The 20538-nt window shown below is 38.9% G+C and overlaps 1 protein-coding gene across 2 annotated transcripts; it reads left to right on the forward strand.

Moving 5' to 3' along the window:
• The first annotated feature begins 1763 nt into the window (after positions 1 to 1763).
• Positions 1764 to 20464, forward strand: c22h14orf180 (chromosome 22 C14orf180 homolog). Of its 2 annotated transcripts, XM_028437935.1 has the most exons (10): positions 1764 to 2191; positions 3254 to 3284; positions 10850 to 10936; positions 12533 to 12653; positions 15379 to 15409; positions 15499 to 15607; positions 16747 to 16907; positions 17014 to 17146; positions 18682 to 18708; positions 19875 to 20464. In XM_028437935.1, the coding sequence occupies exons 1-10, from the start codon at positions 2039 to 2041 to the stop codon at positions 20078 to 20080; spliced, it is 1059 nt and encodes a 352-aa protein (XP_028293736.1). In that variant the 5' UTR covers positions 1764 to 2038; the 3' UTR covers positions 20081 to 20464. The 2 variants fall into 2 exon arrangements, with proteins under 2 accessions (XP_028293736.1, XP_028293737.1); XM_028437936.1 differs by lacking the exon at positions 18682 to 18708.
• Positions 20465 to 20538: the final 74 nt, after the last annotated feature.

Here is a 20538-nt window from a genome sequence, read left to right on the forward strand (position 1 = left end):
GTGCATCGGGCACTAATGGAGAGTGACTCCAACCATTTGCTTTGCGTTACATTTGGCTACCAGGGGTTGGGGCCAAATAGACTAAAGGTGGGCCACAGTCGAGACCCATTCCCCTTCCTCTGAATCATCCTCAGATCAGGAGCAGCATCCGTATCACTTTTCCTCTCCTCCTACTGGGTATCCCCAGGCACATGTTATAGGGCTGATTAGCAGAGTGTGTGAGGAAGAGCGCAAACATCCAAAGGAGGAGCTCATCTTGAATAAATATTTGTTACCGTACAGCAGGGTTTTTTTTTCTTTTTTTATATCTCCCACGTGCACAGAGTAAAAATGGCTCGTCCTAATGACTTGTGATTGCATCTGCTCTCTGATTCTCTGTGGAAAAGTCATAAGAGCTTGGATTTGCTGAGATGAGATAAAATGCTCACACAGCAGTTATACTCAGAGGGGAAAGTAACGGATTACAAGTACTCATGTTACTGTCATGAGTTGCTTTTATGGGTACTTGTACTTTGAGTATATTTCTAAATTAATCATTTTACTTGTACTTAATTACGTTTTAAAATAACTAAAGTAATTAATTACATTTCTACACCAAACCATTACTGAATTAAAATGATCAACTGTCATTGTGAAACTACAAAAAATGACAATCAAATGCATCACATCATTGCCGACCAACCAGATTCAAAATAGCATTGAATGCCAGTTATACATGTATACATATATACATTTGGACAAACCTTTTATTTTACACAGATGCCTTTGTGGAAAATAAGTTAAGGTCCAATTGTGCAAGATTTCATCTCTTCCTTTTTAAGTTTATACATGAGATGTTTACTGCATGCAAAGGGGGTGAAAGTGACTTGTAAAAAAAAAAAAAGTAACTAGTAACTTTTACTTTGAGTGCTATTTAATTCAGCAACTTCTTACTGAGTACAATTTCAATCAAGTAACAGTACTTCTACTTGAGTAGGACATATCAGTACTCTTTACACCTCTGGTTATACTTGATGCATGTTTAAACAGTTTAATTTTGAATAATACATGGCACAACATGACCCGAAGACACTATAAGTATATATTACATATTACTCATATGTTATCATTTTATATATTTTCTGTCAATTTGTGTATTTCTATAGTAGTTTTTCAAACATGTATGTCATTTTGTGCATTTTTGGAGTAATTTATGATTATTTTGTAGTCGTCTTGGGTGTTTTTTGGAGTCTTTTTGTGTATTTTTGGTTGTGTTGTATATGTTCCTGTGATTTTTTGTTTTTAGGTCATGTTTTTGGAGTCATTTTTATTGTTGTTTTATATATTCCCGTCTTATTGCTGTTGTCCTTTTGTGTGTTTTTACTGTTGTAACAATGCATTTTTTAAAAGATGTTTATAATTGTAAACTAATGCTCCCTGCCTAACACAGAGAACATGCTGACAGTTTAAAAATACTAAGTAAATGTCCAATACATCCAAGCATTAGCTTTGTTTTCTTCCTCTTTGCATTTTGCTGTTCATTACCATTATTCTGTTGTATTGGCTTCCTGGGTGCCGTGTTCATCATACTGTATATGATGTTTTTGTATAATGTGCCCTTCCAGACATCTTTTTTAATTCCCTGTGTGAGGATTGGAGCGAGAGGCAGTGTGCTTAGCATTCTCTAGTGGAACTACTGTACATGATGAGAGCAGGGATTGGTTCAGAGCTGTGCCACTCAGAGTAAATACTCGTACACTTCCTCTGTCCTCTTTTCCTGCTGCAGCCTGGAGGAGGGAGGGGAATGGCTCTGCTCAGCGTTCTCTCAGCCTGCTCCTCACCACCTGTCCTTGACTTACTGTGTACAGACAGGACACAGAGGAAGCTGTGCTGCTGGAGGCTTTGTGTCTGTGTGTGTTTCATAAAGAATTCTTCTCCCAGTGGCTATCCATCTTCTACCTGTGGTGCTACAGTGGAGTGCAACTGAAAGGAAGGAACGACCACCCTTGGCTGCTTGGGCTCAGATGGGAGGCAGCGCTGACTCTGGCTGGGACTGGGGATGCTGAACGGAGGCAGGGAAGGCCTGTTTGAGCTGGGACAGCAGCTCCAGCAGCAGGGAGAGTACCAGGCCGCCCTGCACTGCTTCCTCAGCTGCCTACTGGGACTCACTCATGTCCAAAGCTTCACCTCTCTGCCCAATTGCTTACACCAGGTAAGCTAAATAGGAGACAGTGTTCACAATAGGGTGGCTCACAAAATTATTTTTCACTAAATTTTGTCAGATCGCTTTTTGCCATGTTCACGTTGACATTGTAAGCATCTGTACCAAAAACGGAGTGAATCGCTGCACATTTGGTGGTGGCCCACTTTTTTCACAATGTTGACGTTATTTTAAATTTTCAGGAATAGCATTTGAACTGAAATCTTTGGTTGAGCAATAAAAAAAAGTGAAACAGTTTGCCACCCTTTACGGACATTATATTTGCTAAATCTTTGGTACATATGTTCAAATTATCAATCAGAACAAGGCAAAATGCAATCTGGCAAAATTTGGAAAACTTTTTTTCTACCATGATATGGTGAACCACCTACTGTCTTCATCACAAATGTATAACCTGCGTGTTTGTGTGTATGGTGTGGGTGTGTCTGTGTGTGAGAGGTACAGTATGTAACGCACTATAATGTTTGCCTCTATGTATTATTGTTAGTATTCTGTGAAATGCATGTACGGCTGCTTCTGTCTTGTGCATTTTTTTTTTTTTTTTTGTTTGAACATTACTGAGGACCCCCTTGAAAACGAGATCATCTCAAAGGGTTTATCCTGTAAATGAATAAACTTGTCAAAATCCACAAACTTGTATTTATGCTGCATTTTCCCAGCTTCTCCAAATGTGTTTGTTTTTGTACAAGTAACTGTATGAATGCTGTTACTTAAGCTTTTGAGTATGATGCTAATATAGCGTAGCGACATAGTTTCACTCATCCGTGATGGAAATAGCTGGTTGTACAGCTAATGTGGCCCCATTGTTTGTGTAAAATCCTTCATGAGGTCAGGAGGAGCGTGCATGGACAGTGAGGTCAGGCTGAGGTTTTAACAGATTACAGCCTGAGCTATATCACAGAGGTTTTCACTCTAATGCATAAATGATGTTAATAGATGACCCTTCTCCAAATATTTGGAACAAGCATCATGGTGCTGAGTAGAGGAACGGTGCTCACAGAATCCTATGCTGTTGAGTGGTAATTATTTGTTCTTTCCCTCTGTTTTTTACAGATTGCAGAACTCTTCATCACTGAAAAGAATTGTATCCTTTTCCTAAATTGTGTAAAAAAACACTATTGTTGTTCACTTCCTTTAATGATTGTCAGCACAACTTCCTGTTTGATGGCAGGAGTCAGCTATGGTTACATGGAGTAATTTAGTTCATGAATTTGCTTGGTGGATTACCAAAAATGATGTACCTCCCACTTTATTTCCATGCAGGCCTTCTACTTCCTGTATGAGTGAAACTTCCTGTGTGATTCCAGAATAAAGAACACACAAACAAATTGGCACTGTAAGGAATAATGAATGTATAAATAAAAGTTTATTTCGAACATGTATCACTTTCCTGTAAACATGCTATACATAACATATTCCTAAATACGGCGAACAACAATGGTTGCATGTACATAAAAAAAACCTAAACAATACCTATAAAAGCCCAATAAATATCAACCCGCTATTATTTTATCCATTATTGAATTTATTGTAGCTAAACAAACTGTGAAATGCTGCTCATGCATATTAGCAAATACCACTACTAGCTGTTAATAAGAGTTTTAATGAGTCAATATTTTGAAAACTGATTTACTGTTACAGCATTATAAGCTTATGTTTGTTTAAAAGTGAAAAGTAGTTACTAAATCATTATAGTTGTTATAAATTAGCCTTTTGCTAATTGTCACTTACGTGATCGCACAGGAAGTTGTGTTTGTATTGTATTTATATGAGCAATGTAATGGTTAAGTGTGCTTCGGCTTTTTATTAAGCAGCTAGCTATAAAGTTATCTTGCTAGCTCTGTGAGCTGCTCATGTAGCTGATGTTTAGAAAACTCCAGTACAAAGAACAATGTAGACTTCATAAAAAAGCAATGTAAACAGAGGATGATAAGTGGTTGTCTTTGGGTTGGTTTATAATAACACAGTTATCCCTGAGTGCCACATGTTCAGTGTGCAGCCATAGCCTGTCTCTGTCTCTTAAGAGGATTTGTGGCCTCTTATCTCGGCACAACAGAGTGGAAGAGCACTAATTAACCCGTATCTTCCCTGAGTAGCTGTTGCATTGCCACTTCCCAGCTCCTACAAACCATAGCAGTGTGGGACGCAAAGATAATAGAGAGGTGTTACGTTTCAGGATAAATTACCACCATGGCTCCTCTCCTCGTCACTGAGACTCCCCAACACTTAGCTTGACAGCTCAGGTTTTCTACCTCAACAATGCTCCACCGCTCAATGTTTTCCAAAAATGCTCGATTTGCTCGTTCTCCTCCATCAAATAACTACTGCCACCTGCGCGAGGTTGGTCAGCTAGCATCACAAGCATCTCTATTCACATCAAGTACATTGTTGCCTCTGATAATCAGAGTTGCGTCACGTTAAAAATAGGTTTTTTATGTAGTGTAGAGTTACTTTCTTGTAATTTTAGTTTACCGTTTTCTATATTAAAGCCACTTGGTTGTGCAATGGTTAGAGTTGCTGACTCACTGATCCTCACCGTCTCTAAAGGCAGGCCTACACTGTGATTTTTGGGCCATTTTGAGTTGATTTTTAAGATCGGGCCAGGTCTCTGCTAAATCGTGTGTCGTGCATCGTGTAGTATACATGGAGTCACGAGCAGCGATAAACACCTCACAACCAGCTCCCAATCAGCAATCGTAATGTCGTAAGTAAATCAAACATGTTTGAAATCCAGTCGTTCCTCGTGAGGGTATCGAACCATTGAAGCAGTGCCACGGACCGCTCCTCGTGAGGGTATCGAATGTCGGCAGTAATACACAAAAAAAAGAGAGCCAAGGATCGCAATTTGTAATTCCTGTAACGCGGAAATAAATCCTGGTGGAGCTGCAAACAAAACACTACCTTATTCACCATAAGAAACCACCACACCACTGAGTATGCAGCATTTGAAGCTAGAAATCAAGCTAATGCTAAAGCTAAGCTAGCGAGGCAAAGAACCAGTGGGTGTTACATGTGTGGATGCCTTAATAACAGACGGAGTCGGACTGTGTCTCATTGTAGCTTGTATTACTAGTAGTGTGGAATTATTCAACAACATTCACTCATCATCACAGTAAAATAGAACATCTTAAGTCAATCTACTGCAGTAATTCATCTCTCAACCAGTAGAAAATGCTGTCAACACCTGGTTATTCATGAAAAACAAAAAAAAACGTCATACCCTGAAACGTTAGAATTTAGAAAAATACCGTGACATACATTTTTGGTCATACCGCCCAGCCCTATGCAGGACTGCTGTAAAATTAACAGACTGTACTGCCCACGTCTGTCCAGCCAGTTCCTTGTTCATCACATCGCTGTCTTTTCTTTTTTAAAGCTCTTTTTGCTGAGATTTGCTCTTCTTCCTCTTCTTCTGTTTTAATGGCGACTATTCAGAATTCTTCTTCCTCCAATTTGTGCGTTGCATTTCTGGAAACAAGACCCCGACGTGTCATGTATGGACGTACAGTGTGAGCAGTTGTGTCGGTCCGTATAGTGTAAGAACATGAATCGTGAGCTCAGCAATTGAGCTGCACACTTTGATAAACGGGCATAAGTTCCCAGTGACTATTGTATATGGTTAAGTGGGTGAAGCTGGGTCATGATATATGAAACTGCATTTCAACATCCCTCACATGTTTTGTAGAATCTCAGGCTATAATGTTTTGGTAGAGTTGTCCTCAAGGGACAGTGGTGAGAGGTCAGCCAAACTGGGAGCAGGATGTGGGAACTCGAGAGTTTCTCACACAGTTTTACCACAACAGAATTTGCTGCACGTTTCTAAAATGTGGTCTCCCAATCCAAATAATCAAGCACCTAGCATTCAAAAGAAAAACGTACGACAAGCTGAAATTTAATTAGATAGATACACACAGCTATAATAATAAAAAAGCATAAGAATTAAGACATTCATTAAGGCTCATCAATGCATGAAAAGAGCTATAAAAAAAATTGGCCAGAGGTGACAGTACAGTATAGATACTTGTAAAAGTCAAAGAATTGAAGTTGCTCCCTTGAATAAAAGTAAAAAAGTACATACTACTAAATGTACATAAGTAAAAAAGTAGAAAGTAAAACCAATGTCCTTTCTATAATGAGACAGGGTTCTTAAACTAACAAATACCTAATCTTGTATTTTTTTAAGAACTGCTAGAATACTGGTACATGGATACAAGTTAAATCTGTTGCCTGGAGAATTGAAAACTAGAAAACATTAACCATAAAAATAAGGGACCTGCCTAAAAAAATGCTCAAAGTACCAAATGTTTTAAATAATTTAGCCTCAAGAGAATCATGTTCTCCAGGTTTCTGGAATGAAGACTTTTGTTTAGTTTGAGTGACAAGTTTAGGACTGCAGGAAATGACTTGAGAACATCCATCGAGTCATCTGGACGTGCAAGGTAGGACTCAATCTTTCTTTTCACGTTGTGACGTCATCTTCGAAGGTCGAAAAGCTCATCTTTTAAAACGTAAGGAGTGGAAAGTACAGATATTTGTTTTAAAAAGTCAGGAGTACAAGTTAAAAGTTGCCAAAAATAAATAAATACTCAAGATACACACACCAGAAAAAACTACTTAAGTACAGTAATGATTTGTACTTTGTTACTTGTCACCTCTACAATTGGCTTCCAATGCTACAAAATGCTCCGACAATAAGTCCACGCCACCATTAAGACCTGGATTTAAACATTAATTCCGAACATCTTCGCACTGCACACTTGAACATTTAGTGTACTTAAAAAAAGATGATACAGATAGTGCCACATATTAAAACTGCCAAATCTAATCTTAGCAATCACAACTATTCCAAATATCTGGATTCAATCCAAACAGATGAGATGAACCTGATGGTCATTTTTGCAGTGCAGTGACTACTTAAGGCCTAATACGTTCTTACCAGAATTGGCACCATCGCCCAATGACCTTTGTCTCCTGCCAAAAGCTCTTTGGACTCATGAGTGTTTGCTGATGTATTTCTTGGAAAGAGTACAACCAATACAAACCAGTGTCAAAGGAGGATTACTTAAAGGATACTTTAAATACGAATAGCTACACATTTAGTATCAGATGTTTTTTGGGGATGTGATGCAGCTTAATGAGTTTAATTTTTACTGCTTGTCTTTATATACATTTTCTAATAAATACATTTTAAATATAAATAAATTAAGCTACAACGCTGATGGGTGCCCATTGTCTTTAAGTAAGACAATGGTTAGCAGAGGTGAAAGTAATGGATTACAATTACTCATGTTACTGCAATTGAGTTGCTTTTATGGGTACTTTAAAGTATATTTCTAAATTAGTCATTTTACTTGTACTTAAGTATGTTTTAAAAGAAGTGATCAAAGTAATTGAAAACATTTCTACACCGAACCGTTACCGAGTGAATTATTTTTTTGTTTTAAAATAATCAACGGACATTGTGAAACTACAAAAAATTAAATGATCAGACAACAATAAAATGCATCACATCATAGCCGACCAATCAGATTAAACGTAATGCACGCCACCAAAACAGCAGTGAATGCCAGTTATTTTCTCAGTTTGACAAGAGTTTTTTTTATTATTATTTTGAAAAGAAATCATTGATTATTTTATTTCAAAAATAATTGTACATTTTATTTTATACATATGCCTTTGTGGAAAATATATTCCAATTTCATCTCTTCCTTTTTAAATTCATAAATGAGATGTTTACTGTATGCAATATAACCGTGGCAAAAATGAATGTGTGGGGTGAAAGTAACTAGTAACTTTTACTTTGAGAACTGTTTAATTGAGCTACTTTTTACCTGTACTTGAGTATTTTATGTATAACTTACTTGTACTTGAGTACAATTTCAATCAAGTAACAGTACTCTTTACACCTTGATGGTTAGTATTTTCACTCTTTAAAGGTTCCATGTTATGCTATTTTTCACCCTACTCCATTTGTTCTAAGAACCCCAAAAACATAGTATTTGAGGTTTATTTTCCCAAACTCGCCTGTTTTCCAGAGTTTTCGCCTCTGAAAAGTCACTGTTCACTACACAAACAGGCTGATATGTGGCCTACTTATGCATATTCATGAGTGGGCGTGACTATAGACGGGACACTGACTTCCTCCTCCCCGCATGTAGGGCCAGAGGACGGCCCGCCCTCCTCCCACCCTCTCCTTGGGTGAGCTCATGCTGCTTTATAAACAAGAGAGCGTGGGGGCGGGGCGTTCGCCGATACATAGACTGTAGAAAATACATTCTGCGCTAAGGACGCTGAAATGCTCACCTTCGTGGGCGTGTCTATTTACATGTCAATCACAGCAGAGAGCTTCCTGGAGGTGCGGCTTCTCCAGCTCAGTGCTGCGTCAAATTCGTCATCAAAGTGGGAACGCGTCATCAAATTGGAGCGAGGTGTTTGATCTCACCCTGCAGTAAGAAAGGAGCAAATCACCCTCTAACTAACGATTAAGGGAATCAATGAAAAAAAAAAAACACTTTGGGCATGTGTATGAAGCCCATATAACACTTTTATCATGTTTAAAGCACAGAAACGTTGATTTATCTTAACATGGGCCCTTTAATGATGATTCCATTCTACAAGGTGCCCCAGTTTTCTCAAAGCCAGCCCAGCTTGCCTGTGACCGCAGGAGGTTATTCTGGTTTACCCTCCAGAGATATGCTGCACGTGCGAGCAGATGTGACTTTGAAGTTGCCCGTGTTAATGTGCGTTCCTGTCGCGTTTTGGAGCGAAGGCCAATAACCAGCTCAGGAGAGGTGGTGCCGACTGTGTGTTTAAACCGAAGGCCATTCTTACAAGAGGATTGTCGTCGGTTCCTGTTGCTGAATTGATGTGCTTCACGCCGGCTAAAAATAGCAAGCAGAAGTAGTGTGATCTGACCTTTAGTGATTGCCGTTTCCCCTCCTCCTCTCTCACAGATGGTCCTACTTGTTCCTCCATGGCCAGGTGGCTCACGGGGGCCGCGACAGGTTTAATGCATTTCTAATCACACCAAGAACTCAGGATTTGTTCGAAGGAGAGAAAAAGATGGATTTCCAGGAACAGTTAACAGTGAGAAAGGAGCTGCTTAGTGCTTCTTTTGAGTTCACTACCATCCAGGGCTGGACTGGGACAAAAAATTCAGCCCTGGCATTTTCTGTCCAGACCAGCCCCACTACATTATCAGAGACACCATGTAGAAGTTATTAAGTCAGTTATGCTCAACATGTGGCTCTTTGTCTTAATTTCAATTATTATTCCCCCAGAAAACCTTAACAGGGGACACTTTTTAATAACCTGACATAGCCAAATTGATGTATAGCCCTCCCTCTAACTCCAGTTCTCCACATCGATCTGGGTCTGTGTCTGGCGAATCAGGGAGGGACATGAACAGAATGCTTGATGCTCACTGGGCGAAGCACCTGTCCACCATGACTTGTTTTAGCCAATCACACGGTAGCAAATACTGTCATCGTCCTGCGCCGCGGAGACGCTGCTACAACAACAACAAGGCTCCACTGGTGAAAACTTTCTTTTGGGATAGTAATGCTGCGGTCATTGTGTCATTGCGTGACTTTTGCCGTATCAATTTCCTTTGGACATTTTGAAAATTTCTTTGTTCCATTTTTCCTTTTTTCATAATGTTCCGACACTTTTGAGACTTTAGCTACCTTTTACTAATTATATCCCTTTTTGTCCAATTTTGCAAGTTCCTTTTGACACATCAAATTTTTGTCCTGTCTTTAATTTTTTATTCAAATAAGCCAACTTTTGTCCAATATATACCACTTGCTTCCTTTTCCCCTACATTTTACCTTTTTTTGTTCCACATTTTTGCCCGCTTTCACTTTTGATTGCCACATTTTAACTACCCTTTGCCATTTCATACCACCTGGTTCTTCTTTATTTACCCATTTTTTGGCCACTCTTGACTGCTCTTGGCACATTTCTTTCACTTTTCACTCTTTTCTTGCCAGATTTTTATCTTTATATTTCTGCGTAAGAATATGTTGTATAGCTAGTATATCAGATATATAACTTTAAATCAAAAAGACCAGTGTCGCTACACCAGGAATGGAAAGTAAAACGTAGAGTCTCACCAACAAAAGGGATCTAGTGCTAAGTGGAACAGGCACGGGCGGTTATGTTTACTTTAAGCATTCCTCATCTCATTGGTCCTTAAATTCACCTGACAGCATCAGTGGTATCGTTTTACAGTGGGGCCAGCACTTACAATGCTTTCACAAAGGGAGCTATTTTTAGAAAGTATGAAATTGAAACTCTTGTCAACAACAAAAGGTATTACTCAGATTAATCCAAAAATAAAAAGGCTTCCTGAAGAGAAAAGCAAAGATTTAAAAAAAGAACAAAAAACAAAGTTTAACTCAGGAATGTGGTTGAAAAACAAAAGATGTGACATAAGGTTTGTTACTCGTGTGATGTGAAACGAGATCAAATATTTGACTGTAAAACAATCCAAACACGCTTCGTAGGATTACTCTACTTTCTGTTTCTCTGCACAGGTTTTCCTCATGTGAGGTAATGTTGTAAAAAATGTCATAGGCTGTGTTCTTAACTTCCGCCGGTGACTAATCCTGCTGATGACTGTCATTAATCCTTCACTCATATAAACAGATGGAAAAGCTCTCCAGTTCATCCAGGCTGAAAAAATGTTCTATGAGGTGGCATTGATTGAACTCACGGCTCTCCAGGGGAGAACAGGCAAGTGCTTTCCACATTATACTTTCACTGAAAGGATGGAGGCACGCACAGTGCTCGCTTTGAATTGTTTTTTTAATGTAATTTTCTTTTAGTAAAAAGTTCCTGTGCCTAAGCAAAAATTTAAATTACACAATAAAGAAAGATTTTTTTTCTGTGAATTTTAAACAGCAAAACAGTTTCAAACTGTAACCTCTACTTAATAATTCATTTAGTTAAGAATAAAGGATAAAAATGTTTTATTTGAGGTGGGGTGCGTGATGACAGGATACTTAACATTGGCACAAGATACGATTAATCATATTTGCATGTTATCCTTAAGATTGAGTTGGTTTTTACTTGATATTCATTTTTTGTTCCACAGTCCAAAAATGTGTAATAGTTGAAGTTTGTATGTATGTATTATAGTGATAGCTGTCAAGTAGTGATAAATAGGGCTGGGTTAAAAAGAAAAAGGTAATTTTTTTTTTTGGAATGGCCTGATATCCCCTCATAAAATCCTAAAATTGATCATTTAATATGTCTTTTCTCATGTGTAATGCAGTGCTCTGGGCTCAATACTTTGGTCCATTATCGCCCAGCCCTGTGTAGCCTTTATTTTTGCCTATTCTTTTGGCAATAATATATTATGTAACTGTTGGTAGATTTTGCACCAAAAGAAACAATTCTGACTCGGAATTAACTTCTACTCCAAACAAAAAGTCCAATATGTCAGTATTTACAGTAGACGACTACCCACAAGTCATTGAGGCAATGTGAAATGACAGCTCATCCTATTTGACTTCATTATTTATAAAATATCTGCTGAAGCTTTCTGCGAGCGTTCGCATAGGGGCTACCCATTCATCACCTGCAGACGTCATCCTCTTTCTCTGCGTCGTCTGCTGAGGCAGTAGCGCAGCGTAGCACAGGGAATCAGGGGTGGAAACAGGAGAAGACAAATGGCCGCACTTTCTCATTAGGAGCTGCGTGTCACTACTGAATACAGAAGGCCCTGAATCAGCACTCACTCAAATTGAATGTTGGTCCTGTTCAGCAGTTTACAGGCTCTCCCTGTGGACTCCATTGTATGTCTCTAATGTGTATTTTCCCACTGACAGCAAACATCATTTGCTTTTTCGTGGTATTGTATTGTCAACTTTACGTGTCACCAGTTGCAATGATGTGTTTGTGTTTAAAGATGATGTGCTTTTTAAGACAAACTCATTTTCTTCTACATTGTTCACGTGTGTGTGTGTGTGTGTGTGTGTGTGTGTGTGTGTGTGTGTGTGTGTGTGTGTGTGTGTGTGTGCGTGTGTGTGTGTGTACAGACAAGGCTTGCTTGTGGTTTTCACACCATGTGTCTCAGTGGCTCCAGTGGGTGTGGCAAACATGTTGTTTCACTCCCCATTCGCTCTCTCCTGCTGTTATCTCTGCCTGCTCGTCTCCGTCCTCAGTTGACAATTTCAGGTTTAAAGTCCACAGCAGTGCGACACAGGCAGTTAGTCAGATAGCCAGGCTTTAGTTTTTATTTACATTTTTAATATTCAATCCTTGTCAGTGAGCTCACAAGAGAAAAGAGGAAACTGAGAACTTCGATGCCCTGTGTTTGTGTGACAGGGCCCCAGGAGGAGGCTTCCCTGGGCTGTGGAGGATGGAACACTGCAGAGGAGCTTTCAGAGCAGGCCTGCCAGGCACAGCACCTGGAACGGTTGGCTCAGCTCTGCATCATGAGCAAACAGTAGGTAAACCCATGTGTGCTATGATGGTTGGATGTTACATGGGGCACAAGCTTCAGGGCTCTACGGGTCATTAAGTGTACTTTCATTATTTGTTTCATCTCTCGCAAGGTGACTTTTGCAAGTAAACTTGTTTTTCTGGTTGACCTTAAAACTAAAATGCAGGTTTATGTCAATTCATGTGTGTAAAGTCAACAATATATTTGTCTTAATGTTACGTAATATTTTGACACGCGTCATACTCAAGGCCCGAGGACCAAATCCAGTCCTTTAAAACTCCTAATTTGACCTGCAGGACAAAGTAAAAATGACAGCAAAAAATTGACTTTGTGTAAATCACCAAAAATTCACTTATAGATATCTTAGTACCTCCAAATACACAAATTCAATGAAACGGCACATTTTTTTTCCAGATCTCAGTTTCCCTGTGTGACAATATCTCGATACTGCGATATATCGCAATATTTTTTTCGCAAGATCGATTATCGATATGCTTGCGCCAAGTATCGATTTAAAAATTTCTCTTTTTGGCGGGGGGGAGATTTACGATTTATTTTATTATTTTCAAAACCTTTTCTGCTTTTTCACTAAAATGTGCAGGTACGTCTTTACAGAAATTTTGTCACTGTTTGTTGAAGGAACCAATATATAGTTTACTGGAATATTTCACTATAATGGTGTCACTGGTAAGAAAGACCCTATTTTTTGTTTACAGAAAGCACTATTGGAGATACTTTTACGTTTGCAATGGTATGTTGACATTTATAGAAATGTTGCACTAAAATAGTGTCACTGTTCATAGGACACTTTCAATTTATTGTCTTTCAGAAATATAAAATAAAAATTGTATTTTTTCACTTAATCTTTTTTTTTCTTATGTCATAGATTATCGCAGATTGATTTCTGACCAATATATCGATAATCACAGTATCGTCATATCGTGAGATAATCGTTATCGTGAGCTTTTTAATCGCATATCGTATCGTGAGGTACCCAGAGGTTCCCACCCCTCTTCCCCGTGCCTATATCACATGATGACAGTCATTTTTAACTTCATATTCTTGCAAGTATATTGAATTTTTCCAATATCCTACAATTTTCCTCAAATTATTACCCACACTAAATAAAAATTTGTCACAAAATCAAGAAAGTTTAAGATCCTGCAGGGACTGATATCTGTCACGTATTGTTTAAATATTGTCGGTGCCTTGCATACTTTAAATACTATTATAAGTGGAAGTGTGGTTGAGTTTGACGCCTATGATTTAGAAGGTTTGTGACAAAACACAGGCTCAAGGTAAAAGATGATCTTAAGCTAAATGTTTGTTTATGATTCTATCAATACATTTTTCTCTCTGTCATCTCCAAAATAGTGTTTTACAGTTGCTCTACATAGACCTGAAGAATAGAGACACCGCACTAATCCAAGCATGCACTCATTTTCTCTGCCTTTGTTGTCATAGTTGTGTTTTAACCATTTAACCTGATTAACAGAGAGGGTGGAGGGCTGGTTGTGGTGCTACAGTATGTTAAAACAGATAATACAGAGGGTAAAATCACAAAGGCTAAACAAAATTTATCAGTTTTCTAAAACCTTTTGCATGACGTCATCTAATTGTTTTACGAAGTAAGGACTTCTCTGCGAACAGGAAATTGTCAATCTTGTTTTGAAGCATTAAATGTCTTTTCTGTCCTTACACGTTGGCTGTCCTTTGAGAGGAAAGTGACACCCGCCATTACTAATTGAAAGGAAATGGGAGTTCTGAGCAGTGAAGTGGACGTCTGTCACACTAAACTGAGCTTTCTTTACATCTCTCTGACACGTGAGGGTGTTCCGAGTGATGGACGTCCTCGGCAGGCTTTTCAGAGGAGACGCGAGCCCAACAGTTGGCAGATATTCACTGGAAGCCCTCACCTTTACCTGGCTTAGCGCTAAACACATGAGTAGCGTGAGACAGTAAACAAACCTGTGAGCGCCATAGCCTATGTAATTCAGCCAGGGGCTGAAGTGTTGGCAGAAATTAAAGGTTTCCACTTCTGTCACACAAGCATCTGAACACGTAGGCCAATCACAGCACATGCACTTTGGATGTTGTCACACTCTACACACTGGAACTGACACACTAATCCTACAATGAAGGCTTTGTAGATTAGACCACGTCCATCACACAAGAACGTGACATCTGCTCATCTGCAGATGATTATCATATGACTGTTCAATTTTCTGCTGATACAATTCCTGACCCATAACTATTAGGGTTGTAAGGGAAAACATCGATTCGACGATGTATTGCGTTATTTAACCACGCGATTATCGTATCAATTCAAAAAAATGGCCAAATCTATTTTTTAATGATGTTTTTTCATGAAAACCACATTTAATTGTGCTAATATGCATAACATATAAATGTCCTGTCACTAGGTTGATTAGTAGTTGATTCCACTTGAATTTTCATAAAACATACTGGACACTTTTATAGATGGTTACTTTTTTTAAATAATTTAAAAATTTAACAGAATCAAAATCTGGAGAAGCAAAAGTTTAACTTCTTTGAAAAATTTAATTTGACACTTTGATAAACATACCACTTGTTTTTTAATATTGGTACTTGAATTACAGTTTAGTTTATTTTGCATCAGGATATATCGTATCGTTTCGTGAATCTTATTGTCAGATTAATGGCAATGCACACCTTTAGTTTGTCCTTTTCTGTTTTTGTCTGTTAGACCTCATCTTGCTCTAGAATACAGCGGTAAGGTACGAAAAACTTTTGTTTCCACGCCAAATTATTTTCTCACAACTTATAAAAATATAGGTTTACCTTCTTATATCCCTGCATTTTTCAGGCAACAAAGATTCACCAGAGGGCCTTTGGTAATGACCATCCGATCACAGCCAGAAGCATGGAGCTCATGGCCACAGTCTATGCTGAGATTGGCAAGACTGAGTACTCAGGTAAGCACTCACCTAAAGTCACCAGGTAATTCTGTGTCTCAGATATCTTACTGTATCTTGTAATTCTTTATTCATTTAAAAGTGTTTTGCTTTCCTAGCCAATAATGAAAGCCTCACCCTAACCTCCTCCCATGCCCGTTACACCTCAACAGTAAACAAAGACGTGTGTACCTGCCTGTCATGAGAGCAAAGCTTGATCTCACCACACCTTAAGTAGTTATAAATGTCCTCATCAAAATAAGTAACCGTCTGAAGTATGAGGGTGGAGTACTCACTGCATCAGTCATGGAGCTTAACTCAGGTTATCTCCCCTAGACGCTGTAGAGCACTGTGATTGTGAGCTTTAAAGCACTTCAGATAAATTAACTAACGCTTGCCCATAATGTTTGACACTAAAGGGAAATTATGCAGGGCAATGAAAAGAAATGGTTACTTTGTAGCGGTTTGAGGCAAAGCACAGTTTGTCCTCGGCTTGGTTCAATCATGAACTCAATTTCCTAAGAACTGTTGTTCACAGAAAGCTGCTGACGTCAGCTTTTAGTAGAGAACGGTTGCTGAACACAAGTATAGGCACAAAAAGGGGAAAGGGGGTGTGGGGAGTGCAATCGAATAGAATCAGCATTAAAATGGACTAGCTGCGATTTATCCATTAACTATGCAAATCATCTCTCTTTTCTAAAATTATCTCAGTTTTTTTTAACAAGCTGGCATTAAAGAGTTAAGAATTTGCAGACTTCAAGTCCATGCAAATGAAGCAACATGAGTGTTTACCTCTTTCAAATTAACTTTGTTTTTCAAAGAGCTGCACAGAGACCAACTCAAATTAAATTACATGAGTTTTCCAATCCCTGGCATTATTTTTAGATGCCCTCAAATAATCAGCACTGGAGTATGTCAGTGCTAAGACATGGAAACAGAAGTCAGTCAGCTACAGGTGGTTCGCACTAAGATTTGTAACTTGACCCAGTTAGACTTCACTGTGCTTGGCGCTGACAGCCAACAGCGTTTTCTCTCCCCTCTCCCCCTTTCTCTCTCCGTCCAACATTTGCATGCCTCACTTGGTGTGTCCATACTGCAGGGTAAGAAGTGAGGCAGCGTGGTCGTTTTTAAACACACTCTGGTCATGGTTCTCTCTCTAGACTCTCTTGGTCAGTGCGTGTCCGTGCTGTCCAAACGCATCGTCGGTGCAGAGTCAATTCGAGACACTGTCAACTGCTTTCCTCATTCCCACTGGGAAAAACAAGAGGTTCGCCACAGAAAGGATTCAAAGAACCAACCAGTGGACACACTTGTCTCCAAGGTAGGAACAATTTTAGCTTCTTCACTAAAGAGACTGTTTATCTCTTGACATTGAAATTCCTCAAGAATTTACAATAAATGTACTCTCTTGGATTATCCTGTTGAAGGTAAGCAATGGAAAAGTCCCCATCTCCATTCTAAAGAGGTCAAATCCAAGCTTTGGTTCAGACGCAGAGCCTAACCACAGACGGAAAGGAGAGAGGAGGGTACGATTCAGAGAACCGGAGACCACAGTACATGGTGAGAAAACACTCACAGAAGCAGTTTGTGGTTAGAGAACCTGCTCAGTTACAGCTGGTGAGGTGTGTCTGTTCAGTCAGAACAAGAACACTGCCCTCTGGTGTATGAACATCTAAAAAAAATATCAACCAAGGCATTCATGTTCAACTTCAAGCAGTGTGTAGTTTTTATTTCCTCAACCAAGGTGGCTTTTTTTATTTGTTTGTTTGCAGGAATACGTAAAAACTCCTTGAAATTTTAACCAAAGATGCACTTTACAACATGGAAGATTTTATTAAAATTTAAAGGGGATCTGGATTTACTGCTTACTGATTCTGAATCAGTTTCAAAAATCAAGAATCCCTTTTCTCATCATTGGCGAAATCTCAGATTCTTATTGACCGATCTTTATGAAATTCGACTCAGTTATGCTGGGTTGATTCCACAATCACCCCACCTAGTTCCAAATCCGGATTGTGCATTTTGTCAATGTATGGGGGTGCCCATACATTTAGACCTACTGTATTATCAATGTGGATAGAAATGTTGTTCAAGCCTTTAAAACTTGAATGATCATGGTACCATGATCAGGATCACTGAATATCTGGCAAAGATGAGATTTGGGACTTGCAAAGCTCTACTCTATTTGAGCTCGCTTGTTTTAATTAAATGTTTCATTAAAGTTTGCCTTGCCCCATAAACACAACTGAGCTTTAGCCCATTAATAGCTACTGTTATAAATGCAATCCAATATGGTAAAAAAAAATGTTTTATTATTTCATTGTAAACACTTTCTATTCTCTAGTGTTTACAGTTAGAGAGTAGGGCTGGGCAAAAAAATCAATTTAATCAATTAATCGAATTTGTAGATAAAAATGATTTTTTTTCATTTTGCAAATTCGAGTTAGGGTTAAAAAAAAAATTTAATAATTTTTAAATATTTTGCTTTTTTCCCACTTTTTTTTTTCACATTCCAATGTGAGCCAGCCCCCTCTTTGTTTACCCTTTGAATAGGCTATGTGTGTGCTACAGGCATGTTTAATTTTTAATTCACACTATGCTGAGATGCTAAGGGAGGAGTTTTTTTTTTATTTTTTTTATTGTAATTGTAATGTTATGTTATAGAATATGTAGTTATCTGTGTGCTCTACTGTGTGCTTCTGCACTTTTACTTAAACCTGGGTTAGAGCTTGAAATTGTTGAATGACAGAGCCTCATTTACTTTTTAACTCTTGAGGACAATCACAGCAATGTGAATTGTACTTTTGACAATATATCTGATGTCTGCACTCATTTTTATCAAGTGCATTAAAAAAAATAAAAAAAATCGAATTTTTCTTTAAAAAAATCTGAGATTTTTTTTTCTTGCAAAATTGCCCAGCTCTATTAGAGAGTTATAAAACAAGAATGTGATTTACTCTGTCATTGACTATGCAAACGGTGGAACTCGAAGTCTGTCAGAAGCAGATAAAGATGCCTGTAGGTTCACTAATGCAGGACCTCACAAACGTCAGCTAATGATGACTGACAAGCTTCTCTCTCTGTTGGCTTCACAGAAATCCCACACTGTGACTATTTAGCTGGTAAGTCTGAGAGGTTAATACACACTTAGCAGTGTCCAAAGCACCGCTCTTTATATTTATAAGAGGGTAATAATTGTTGGGAAACAGTTTGAAAATGTGTTGCCCTTTATTCACTTGCTGTGCTTGGCATGAACTATTTAAAGCAGCCTGTCACATTCTCTACTTTTTAACAACACTTTTTTTCCACATTTCTGTGGTAAGGATGTCACTGAGCTACAATTCAGGAAGTCGGGCTTACGTCACAGAAGACGTTAGCGGTAGTAAATAAACGGGCACTATCTTGAAATGAGGGATAATTACTTGTCCGCGTCCTGTATGTCCGATGACAAAACCAGCTTTATTTAAATACTGGAGTGATTTATATCTCTGTATTCTTATAAAATGGCATACAATTATGAAGACACGCTTCCAAAAGAGGCCAGGGGACGATATAAGGCCAAGATAACAGTGCTAGAGATATCTGAATGCCCAAAGAAAGTCCCAGCCATCAAAATATTCATGCAAACTTTGCCTGATAAAGCCCGTTTTATGATATATCATGCGGTAAAATCCTTACACGCCATTAATCACAGTGTACTTTACAACGGAGCTACAATGCTTATAAATACAAAATATTGCTATCTAGAATGAAAACTAAAGCCATCGAGAGGCCCCTAAAATCCTAATTTCAGATCTTAACTGTTCACTAACCAGTTAGAGAGTACACATAGGCATGAGGCGTTTTTGGAGACCTTGTCCACCCTACCAGACTCCAGCATTTTCGAGCGTCCTATGAAGTAAAGCCAGCGTTTTCTGCAGTTTTTCACTTTTAGAATTATAAAAAACTTTATATCTGAATTTTTTTTGCCATTGAACAAACAGCCAAACACACAGCAGCTCTTTGGCATTGTCAAACCTCTTCTGTTACAACAGAAGTCAACATGTTTTACCCCAAACAAATATGGCGGCCGGCGTTGCTAGGCAAATACATACTTATCTGGATGCCCGACTTCCCGAATCTTCTGTAACCTTTCCGCCCAACCTGTTCAGAGTCCTTTCAGATTAAAATCTGAGTGCAGGGGGCACCCAGGGTCGTGTCAGGTTTTTGAACCCGTTACACATGTCTCATCAGACTGAAAAGAAGACTTAAGTTCTATCCATTCACACTATTCTCATCCTTTCTGCAGCCTATGAGACAACGCCCTCCCGCCCTCACCTCGCACTCTTCACCTGCCTCTTCTTGCTGATGTCATTCCTGGGCGTGGCCTTGTACTGCACAGACCGCAGACGCCCACAGCGAGTGTGTGAGGAGATGGAGGCGGTCCTGGCTGTCTACCTGCTGCATATGAAACAGCTTCTGTGGGGCTGCTGGATATGGCTAACTATGCAGTGACTGACCGACCACAAGGGGAGACATGGAACATCCCTGATGTCTGTTATTCCTCCTTGTCCTTATATTAAAGGTGACCAGGCCTTCAAACGCCTTAACCCTTTGGCAAGGCTTTGTGCGCTGTCTGTGGTGTCAAACCACACTCACATCATCAAAGGGAAGAAGTGCAATCCCAGAAGTATGTAGCTTCCATGTTTGTATGTAAATACTGACTGAGGTGGTGGGCACACCAATAAGATATTTAAGTTAAAAAAAAAAAAAAAAAGACTCTTTGCACATGTGTGATGTCGACGCTCACTTTAACGCTCATGTAACCTCCACATGTGACCTTTCACCTTTCACGTCATGACACTCAGTTAGCTTTTTTGTGAATGTTCCCATGGAATGCAAATGGATGTGTATATACTGTAAGTTTCAGAATATGAGGGACTATCATAGTATTTAGCCTTTGACTTGCACAT

Source organism: Gouania willdenowi, chromosome 22, assembly GCF_900634775.1.
Source record: "Gouania willdenowi chromosome 22, fGouWil2.1, whole genome shotgun sequence".
NCBI lineage: Eukaryota > Metazoa > Chordata > Actinopteri > Blenniiformes > Gobiesocidae > Gouania > Gouania willdenowi.

What these genes read in the sequence shown, in the direction of transcription:
- c22h14orf180 (XM_028437935.1), top strand. Translation starts at nt 2,039, where the DNA reads ATGCTGAACGGAGGCAGGGAAGGCCTGTTTGAGCTGGGACAGCAGCTC. An exon ending in TGCCCAATTGCTTACACCAG is followed by an intron (nt 2,192 to 3,253) that starts GTAAGCTAAATA and finishes TGTTTTTTACAG; the next exon opens with ATTGCAGAACTCTTCATCAC. An exon ending in CTCTAGAATACAGCGGTAAG is followed by an intron (nt 15,410 to 15,498) that starts GTACGAAAAACT and finishes TGCATTTTTCAG; the next exon opens with GCAACAAAGATTCACCAGAG.